General features: G+C 32.9%; 1 protein-coding gene across 1 annotated transcript in view; it reads left to right on the top strand.

Moving 5' to 3' along the window:
* LOC106475222 (transmembrane protein 145-like) overlaps nt 1–9,473 on the top strand; it is a 23,239-nt gene extending 13,766 nt beyond the window's left edge. Inside the window, exons 10-13 of the mRNA XM_022379396.1 lie at nt 4,361–4,420; nt 4,805–4,960; nt 6,217–9,054; nt 9,113–9,473. Of these exons, the coding sequence (XP_022235104.1) occupies nt 4,361–4,420; nt 4,805–4,960; nt 6,217–6,318 (318 nt within the window). The 3' untranslated portion in view covers nt 6,319–9,054; nt 9,113–9,473. The remainder of the gene's footprint in view (nt 1–4,360; nt 4,421–4,804; nt 4,961–6,216; nt 9,055–9,112) is intronic.
* The last annotated feature ends 1,483 nt before the right edge of the window (nt 9,474–10,956 follow it).

Raw genomic sequence — 10,956 nt, forward strand, 5'->3', positions numbered from 1 at the left:
GGTATAGTATCGATGTGAGATTCTGCACCAAGTACTAGGTTGTCTGTAGTATCGTATCGATGTGAGATTCTGCATTAAGTACTAGGTATTCTGTAGTAGTATAGTACCAAAGTGGAAGTTCTATACCAAATGTTAGATATTCTGTAGCGTAATACCAACGTGGAAGTTCTGCACCAAGTGTTAGATATTCTGTAGCGTAATACCAACGTGGAAGTTCTGCACCAAGTGTTAGATATTCTGTGGTATAGTATTGATGTGAGATTCTGCATTAAGTACTAGGTATTCTGTAGTATTTAACCAACACGGAGATTCTGCACCAAGTGCTAGATATTCTGTAATATAGCCAAGATGTGAGGTTCTGCACCAAGGACTAGGTATTCTGTACTTGCCACTTAAGTGCGATTCATCCTTTTTAAAGAAAGTTTGAGATATTTAGAATTATCATTTTGCTATAAATTATTTTCTCCAAAACAATCATTATGGATTGCTTTTCATTATTCTCATGAAATTCTTAACTGTAATTACAGTCTTTCAAAAGTAATTCTTACCCCAATTACACTAATTTAGAAAGCAATTCTTACTCCCAATGATATTTATTTACAAATCTATTCCTACTCACAATTACAGTAATTTACAAAGCAATTCTTAATCCTAATTATAACACTCAGAAAGCAATTCTTACTTCCAGTAACAGTTATTTGGAAATCAATGCCTACTCCTAATTATAGTCATTCAGAAAGCAATTCTTACTCCCAAATACAGGCATTTACATAGCAATTCTTAATCCTAATTACTTTCACTTACAAAGCAATTCTTACTCCGAATTACAGTCATACAAAAAGCAATTCTTACTCCGAATTACAGTCATACAAAAAGCAATTCTTACTTCTAATTGCAGTCACTCAGAAAACAATTCTTACTACTAATGACGTTTAGTTACAAAGAAATTCTTACTCACAGTTGGAGTCACTTAGAAAGAATTGTAAATCCAAATTACAGTATTCAGAAAGCAAACCTCCCCAGTGGTACAGCGGTATGTCTGCGGATTTACAACGCTAGAATCCGGGTTTCGATACCCGTTGTGGGCAGAGCACAGATAGCCCACTGTGTAGCTTTGTGTTTAAGTACAAACAAACAATCGGAAAGCAATTCTTGCTCCCATTTGCCGTCATTTAAAAAATAATTCTTAATCCCAGTTACAGTCAAGATAAGGCAATTCTTACTCGCAATTACAGTCATTCAGAAACATTTTCTTACTCCCAATTACAATCTTTGAGAAACAGTGTCTTACTCCCAATTACACTCATTTTCAAAGCAATTCTTGCTCCCAATCACAGTAATTTACAAAGCAATTCTTACTCCCAAGTATAACATTCAGAAAGCAATTCTTAATCCCAATTACACTTATTACAAATACATTCTTACTCCTAGTTAGAGTCAATTAGAAAGCAATTCTTAATCCCAATTCGAGTCACTTAGAAAGCAATTCTTAATCCCAATTCGAGTCACTTAGAAAGCAATTCTTAATACCAATTACAGTAATTTATAAAGCAATTCTTACTCCCAGTGATATTTATTTACAAACCAATTCTTAATCCCAATTACTTTCACTCACAAATAAATTCCTACTCCATATTACAGTCATTCAGAAAGCAATTCTTACTCTCAATTACACTTATTTACAAAACAATTTTTACTTCCAGTTACTTTTACTTACAAAGCAATTCATACTGTCAATTGCCATCAATCACAAACCAATTCTTACTCCCACTTAAAGTCACTTAGAAAGCAATTCTTAATCCCAATTACAATCATTCAAAAAACAATTCTTACTCACAGTTATAGTCATTTACAAAGCAATTCTTAATCCCAATTACTTTCACTCACAAAGCAATTCTTAATCCCAATTACTTTCACTCACAAAGCAATTCTTAATTCGAATTACTTTCACTCACAAAGAAATTCCTACTCCATATTACAGTCATTCAGAAAGCAATTCTTACTCTCAATTACACTTATTTACAAAGCAATTTTTACTTCAAATTAAAGTCACTTAGAAATCAATTCTTAATCCCAGTTATATAATTCAGAAAGCAATTCTTACTCACAATTACAGTAATTTAAAAAGCAATTCCTACTCCTAATTACACTCATTTACAAAGCAATTCTTACTCCCAATTAAATTCATTTAGAAAGCAATTCTTAATTCCAGTTACTTTTACTTACAAAGCACTTCATACTGCCAATTGCCATCAATCACAAAGCAATTCCTACTCCCAATTTCAGTCATTTATAAAGAAAATCTTACTCCCAATTACACTCATCTACAAAGCAATACTTACTTTTAGTTGTAGCCATTCAGAAACCATTTGCAAAGGAATTCTTACTTCAATTACGGTCATTTAGAAAGCAATTCTTACTCTTAATTTCATTCATTTACAAAGCAATTTCTACTACCAATTACAGTTGTTCTGAAAGCAATTCTTACTCCCAATGACACTTATTTACAAAGGAATTCCTACTACTAATTACAGTCATTCAGAAAGCAATTCCTACTCCTAATTACAGCCATTTACAAAATAATTCTTACTCTCAATTACAGTCATTTACAAAGGAAGTCTTACTCCCAATTACAGTCATTTAGAAAGCAATTCTTATTCCCAATGACACTTATTTACAAAGAAATTTTACTCCCAATTACAGTCATTGAGAAAGCAATTCCTTATCCCAGTTACAGTCATTGAGAAAGCAATTCTTACTCCCAAATACACTAAGTTCCAAAGCAAATCTTACCCCCAGTTGCAGTCATTCAGAAAGCAATTCCTACTCCCAATTACAGTCATTTACAAAGGAATTCTTACTCCCATTTACTTTTACTTACAAAGCAATTTTACTCCCAATTACTGTCATTCAGAAAGAAATTCCTTATCCCAGTTACAGTCATTGAGAAAGCAATTCTTACTCCCAAATACACTTATTTACAAAGCAATTTTTACTCCCAATTACTGTCATTCAGAAAGCAATTTTTACTCCCAATTACTGTCATTCAGAAAGCAATTCCTACTCCCAATTACAGTCATTTACAAAGGAATTCTTACTTCCAATTACAGTCATTCAGAAAGCAATTTTTAATCCCATTTACTTTTACTTACAAAGCAATTCTTGCTCCCAAATAAACTCATTTATAAAGCAATTCTTATTCACAATGACACTTATTTACAAAGCAATTTTTACTCCCAATTACAATCATTCACAAAGCAATTTTTACTAACAATTACAGTTATTCATGGTTCTCCATGGTTGACCATACCTCAAAAAACCGATACAAACTATCTAAGGAGTGTTAGTTTATAATTCAAACATGAACTGGTTGTCCATGGTTGACCATACGTCAAAGAACTAGTTAGTTTATTGAGGTGGCATGAATCATTGTCATTCAAATAAGTTTGGGAATTTGTTCATGTTCATATATGAAATAGTAAATTTGTCTCTTGAATAAAGATTCATTCAAATAAAAGTTTACTGTTGATGATTAAAACATGAACTGTTTGTTCGTGGATGATCATACCTCAAGAAACTGATACAAACTATCTAGGGGGGGGTGTTAGTTTATAATTCATACATGAACTCATTGTTCATGGATGACCATACCTCAAGGAACCGATAAAAAAATACCTAGGGAGTAGTACTTGATGATTACCTCCCTCCAATTACAGTCACTCTGAAAGTAATTTATATCCCAGTTAATGACACTATAAGATGTAGCATCAATCTTATTAAACTTTGAAAGCATTTCTTAAAATACGACTTTTTTAGTACTTAGTGCTTGGTAGAATGTTGATTTGTAGTGATTAGTGTTTGATACAATATCAGTTTCTACTATTTAGCGATTTGTAGAATGTTAGATTGTAACTTGTAGTACTTGGTAGTGTGGAATTTTTTCAAACTCACTTTTGATGACTGTTTTACTTGTTAAGTGAATGACTATGAAAAATACTGGTTGTTTTAATATTACTACATAAATTCAAATTTATGAAACTATTATTGGACGGTTTATTATTTCCTTCATGATACAAGTGAGAAGTGGTGAAGTAACATGAAGAAAATATAGCACAAACTATATTAATATTTTATAAATAATCATGAATGTGCAATTTTCATCGTTTAACTTATGCTATTAATCGCTATGTGTTCATGATTCGTTTATTATCATTTTTAAACACTTGAATGACTTCGCAGAAGTTGTTGCTAAACTTGAAATCAAATTTTATTCTGTGATTACTCTGCAACCAGTATAAAGTTACCATTTTACATTCGGACCACTCAGGTAGGATGTGCTAATGTTACTTTATAATTATAGGTATTAACAAGACCTTCTGCAGCCAATAAAAACTTTCCATTTCACGTTCGGACCACTCAGGTAATATGAAGCTTTATTTTAAAGATCTAGAATCGTGATACTAAAAGTAAAATATTGCTAAATGTCTTTTGATATCAAAACAATCATATTATTGTGTCTGAAAACAACTTAATAAATGAAACGTAACTTTAAAGAATGTAGGGTTTATTACGAGTTCAAGACTTTAGAGACATTTTTTGTGTGTTATGGGTCGATTATACAAATTACGTTGTTAGATTTGAAGGAATAAATGTGACATAGAATTCTCTGAAAGTGAACTCTCTCAAACTTGTCAACATTCTTAACGATCATACAGGTCACTTTAACATCAATTTAATTCAGACTTTGCTTTAAACAGTAGGAAAGACCAACCCGGCAACTAACATGCAACTACTCTGTTTCTAGATAGACATTATGCAGCACAGTACTAATGGCTATGTCGGAGACAACAACATTGACCGATTCAGTCACCATCCCTATGCTTTGTCTATTCCTATAAGTCAGCGACCTGATTATAACTCTCTATTTGGTGTCCACGATCGAGCAACTGGCATGGAACTGGTAAAAACCCGCGAGATTATAATTTATAATTAAAACATGAACTCTTTGTTCATGGTTGACCAGATGTCAAGGAAAGGATACAAACTATCTAGAAGGTGTTAATGTTTAATTAAAACATGAAATGGTTATTCACGGTTAACAAGATATCAAGGAAATGATAGAAACTATCTAGAGGGTGTTAATTTTAATTAAAACATGAAATGGTTGCCCATGGTTAACCAGATGCCAAGATAATGATAGAAACTATCTAGAGGGTGTTAATTTTAATTAAAACATGAAATGGTTGCCCATGGTTAACCAGATGTCAAGATAATAATAGAAACTACGTAGGGGTGTTAATTTTAATTAAAACATGAAATGGTTGTCCATGGTTAACCAGATATCAAGGAAATTATAGAAACTATCTACAGGGTGTTAATTTTAATTAAAACATGAAATGGTTGTCCATGGTTAACCAGATGTCAAGGCAATGATATAAACTATGTAGGGATGTTAATTGATAATTCAAACATGAATTATTTAACCATGGTTGACCACATACGTCCAGGAATACATACAAACTATCTATTAATTGATGACTAAATCATGAACTGGTTGTCCATGGTTGACCATACCTCAAGAAACCAATACAAACTACCTAGGGAGTGTTAGTTTATAATTCAAAACTGAATTGATTGTCCATGGTTGACCATATGTCAAAGAACCAATACAAACCATCTAGGGAGCATTACTTGATAATTAAAACATGAATTGTTTGTTCGAGGTTGACCATACCTCAAGGAACTGATACAAACTATCTAGGGGATGTTAGTTTATAATTCAAAAATGAACTGGTTGTCCATGGTTAACCATACGTCACAGAACTAGTTAGTTTATTGAGCTGGCATGAATCATTGTCATTAAAATAAGTTTGGGAATTTGTTCATGTTCATATATGAAATAGTAAATTTGCCTTTTGAATAAAGATTCATTAAAATAAAAGTTTACAATTTATTAAATAGATATATAAATGATTGAAGTACCGAAACATTAGTCTTAAATGTTTACCCTGTTTATGACACTGAAACACTGTCTTTTTCAACAATAGGAGTAGAATTCTTTTGAACCTTTGGGAATAGCCTGCCAATCTTTGTTCATTTATAAAATACTGGAAGGAATATGAGATATTCACTGCAGAATGATGTAACATTTTGATGAGACATTGCTTGTGTCCTCAATTAAAAACGAAACTAACCCTCTACCAATTGGTATTTCAGACTTGTCGACCACAAACTCTAACCAGTGCTCCAACAGAGGAGGATACGAATAATAACAGTGGTTTTCATGTACGAAGAAGCCTGCCTAGTGGTCAACAATAGGTTCTTTTTGAATAAACCCGTCCCAGGTGATTAACAAACTCCAACCTTCTAATAGAACAAAGAGCTAGTTATAGTCCATGGGTGATTTACATGGACATGCATTTCACAATCAAGTTTTGAAAAATAAACATTCCAGTTGTAATAGAAATATTTTACTATGAAGATAAATCCTTCTGATGATCATCAAAGAACTATTTTCATCAGCTGAATTTAAGCTGTTGAGCACTCCAACAAATCAACCAACCTGTTCACTCAACAAATCGACCAACTTGTTCACTCAACAAATCAACCAATCTGTTTACTCATACAACATGTTTACTTATTACTATATATTCCAGTGAAACTCTGTAGAAACTTCAACAAATCAACCAACCTGTTTGCTTATTACTATACGTTCTATTCAAATTCCGCAGAAACCCAACAAATCAACCACCCTGTTTTCTTATCTCTGTAGGCTCCAAGTGAATCTTGAAAAAACATCATTTAATCGATCCATCTGTTTACTGACCATTGGAGATTCTAGTGAAACTCATTAAAACCTTCAACAAATCAATCTATTTAATGACCACTATACGTTCCAGTGAATCTCAGAAGAAACTTCAACAAATCGGACAGTCTGTTATACTGATCTCTATAGATTCCCGTGAAACCCAGTAAAAACTTCAACAGATCGATTCTAAGGGCGCAAATTCCGTGTGTTGATATCAAAAATAAGATTGTTGATCACGAATACACTGTCGTTGGGAGCTTCTATGCACTTATATATTTATGTATAAATATTGTAAGTACCACCAAAAAGACTCCCTTTTGTGATGATAGCCGTTTAGTAACATATAAAAATTTCTTCCTATACCCGTTAGGTGGCCAAAATTAATTCTTGTATTAGGAAAGATACCTGTTGGCGAATAACGCGATTTTTCTTCGACACTATACATTTTAAGCAGTTTTAAAACAAAGTGTTTTTCGGAACCATAGTCCAAGTCAAATGGTTAATAGAAGTGTTCAAAAACATTGTAAAAGCAAAATACCCCTACAATGATCCACAAACAAACTCCATCAGCGGAGGATCGATAATGCGATTAGCAAAGGTCACATGTAGGATTTGAAAAAGGACAAAAGATATTTTCCCTTTTACCTAAGGTTTTAGATTCGGTTGTCCAGATATTCGTGAGAGACCTAAACAAGAGCTTATTACGGAGACTAACCTTTTGTTCCTGAAGTTAATCTAATACGTGCTACAGTAACAAGTTCCATAAAAATGAAACTTATTTATCTAGAGACAATTCTAGGTAATTGAATATTGTGTTATGAATGTAAAAACCTCATCTTGCAACGAGTATTTCTTTGGTACAAAGATTTTATTCTTAATTTTATATTTTCCAATCTTTATTGCACCGTATTTCTTCCAGAGGTACGTAAGAATATGCTAGAAGAATAGCGTTACCATAAGGGATACGATTAGGCTTTGGAACGTTTTTAAATGCTGAAACTAAAGCTTGATATTCGGTGCAGTTTCTCCATAATGTTGTGGATTTCTGGACATACCTCAGTCGAAGCTAGTTTTTACATAATGTGTTATATTTCTGGGTGTACCTCAATCGAAACTATTTTTTTCCATAATGTTTTGTGTTTCTGGACATACCTCAATCAAAGCTATTTTTTGTATAATGTATATTTTTGGCTGTACCTCAATCGAAGGTAATTATTCCATAAAGTTTTTTGTTTCTGGACATATCTCAATCAAAGCTAGTTTTTCCACAATTTTGTGTATCTCTGAGCATAGCTCAATCGAAACTAGTATTATTTTTTCTGGGCATGCCTGAATCGAAGCTAGTTTTTCCACAATGTTTTTTATGTATGGGCATAGCTCAGTCGAAACTAGTTTTTTTATAATTTTTTTTGGACATACCTCATCCGAAGCTAGTCTTTCCATAGTGTAATTTATTTTTGGCCATACATCAATCAAAGCTAATTTTTAAGTTGATTTTCTAGTTTTTAGGTGTGACTTGCCCGATAGATCCGTAGTCTTTTCTTTACCTCAGTTTAACCTGGTTTTACCTTCTGTAATGTTACTGGTAATATTGAATTTGATATATCAATGTTACTGTGTATTTCCTTATTACATTACTAGAAAGTTACCAATATTATGTTTTTATTTAGCCAATTCATTGTATAAATAATCGAAATATTTGGAAAAGTTTTGTATTCATTTTATAGCATACTGACATCAGGTTCGTTGATGAAACAGCTATTATTGTGTGGCAAAAAGTGTTTTATTTTTTTAGATGAATAACAGCTTTATGTATTCATATAAACGTGTCTATCAAGATTTTACTGGTTCTCACACATCCTCAACTGTTGTAATTTCTGAATTATTCTGTCTTAAATGTGTGTTATTATAACTATTTCAACATTTTGATCCCCTCTTCATATTGAATATACCTTTGTTTTCCGAGCGTCATTAGTAACCACAACAAATGAATCCCACAAAACGTCTCTTTTTGTGTGAAGAAGTAACAGTCCATTAAAGCGTGAAATGTTTATAATTAGCCTTTTGAGTGTGAAAAAGGCCTCAATATAAAAGGTGAAACATCACACCACTCTACCAACAGGCTAGAGCCAAAGCTCATTGTCATTAATATTTACATCACGAGATGGTGTTGCTAGCTGTTTTTTTTATTTTTCTCGCAGAAATTAATACGCAAGTTTCCTAGAGATCTAAGGTTTATTTTTTTAGTCGCAAATGAGTGGCTTAGAACTGCTATGTTTTTTTTTTTCAAATACAAACTTTTAGCTCATAGACCCGTCATCTCTTGATAGTTTTGAGATCTAATTACAGTTTACGACTCATGAGGTCAAACCCTTTCGATTGATGTATTTGACCACACCCAAGGTCTCATAGATTAATGTATTCTAATCCTGCCTAAAAGAATTTTAATTTGGGGTAGGTTGGTAAAGATCCTGATGAGTAATAAAATCGAATTTGGTATAAGCGCGCCCCACGCTTGATATTGCTAACGCATAAAAATATAGTTAATTAAAAGGCAAACAAAGGTCTCATAGATTTTTTACCCCAGTCCTGCTTAAAAAATATCAAGTACTGCGGCTATTGAGGATTCGTTCTTGTTTTATAATAGTTAAATTCTGAAGGTAAACTAAGTAAAGTAGGCTTGTAAAGAAGATTGGTATTTGTCCTTCTCTTACAACCCCAGATAAAACTTGCTAATACAGGTTATAACGATAATCAGCCATAAAATATAGATTATGACGATAATCAACCATTAAATATAGATTATGACGATAATCAACCATAAAATATAGATTATGACGATAGTCAGCTATAAAATACAGGTTATGATGATAGCCAACCATAAAATACAGGTTATGATGATGTGTCTGCATTTTCATGTGATAAGCCTGGACATGGAATCAGTAATGTGTAAATATTTAATACTTAATAAGTAATTTATATGTATATCTATATTTCATTCGTAAAAATTGACAGTTCGTCTAAAACGTATGTTCATTGGTTTTGATTTCATCAGTAAAAGTTGAATCAACTCATTATATTTATATGAATAAAGCATTTTTAACTGTTGAAGTATCTATTTGGCTTAATTTCACGTAATTCTTGCATTTTGAATAGTTGTTATTTTTTCAACTTGGTCATACTGGTATGAAAGTAAGTACACTTCAGATACAGTTTGGTCTACACAATAACAGCTGTTATTTATGCAAGTCGTGATGTAAATAGCGTTTCGACTACTACTATATCTGTCACATCCCAGCCGACCTGATAGGACAGACACAGTGTTGTTGACGAAGCCATGAACTGGAAACTGCGCCCTTTACTTACAGGTAAGACCATGAACTGGAAACTGCGCCCTTTACTTACAGGTAAGACCATGAACTGGAAACTGCGTTCTGTACTTCCATGTAAGACTATGAACTGGGAACTGCGGCCTGTACTTCCAGGTAAGACCATTGTCAGGTTTTTGTATAGGGGCCGGATTCTTTACAGTAGGTGTCTGGGACTTGTTGACGATAAATTTAAACAATAAACAATCCACTTGTTTTAAAATAATATATTAAAAGATGTCAAACGTATATACAAGTGTTACAATGTTGATTATCTCAGTTGAATCTAGAGCTTTAAAAAATTCATTTTTTCGTCAAACGTCCACAGACTGGTTCAGTTACTTTAGAACCCAATTGACAAGACGAATTATTTCTTCTCTCCTCTGTTATCACAATAGAATCAGTGATAAATTCACTTACGTTGCCACAGTTGTATCCAGAGCTTTAAATAATTCATTTTTTCATCATAGTCCACACAGACGGGTTCGGTTACTTTTGAACCCAGTTGACAAGACGGATTATTCTTCTCTATCTATGTTGTTACAATACAAATTGTGAAACTTTCACTTTAGAAATTGCGCGTTTCGACTAAACTGATAATCACGCAATCTAACTTCACTTTTTATTACTTTAACTTTCTATAATTTACTTTAAATTAATTGAACTTGCTGTATCCGCACGTATTTATAACACGCGACAGTGGCCCGGCATGGCCAGGTGGATAGGGCGCTCGACTCACAATCTGAGGGTCGCGGGTTCGAATCCCCGTCACACCAAACA

Source organism: Limulus polyphemus, unplaced genomic scaffold, assembly GCF_000517525.1.
Source record: "Limulus polyphemus unplaced genomic scaffold, Limulus_polyphemus-2.1.2 Scaffold8250, whole genome shotgun sequence".
Classification (NCBI taxonomy): domain Eukaryota; kingdom Metazoa; phylum Arthropoda; class Merostomata; order Xiphosura; family Limulidae; genus Limulus; species Limulus polyphemus.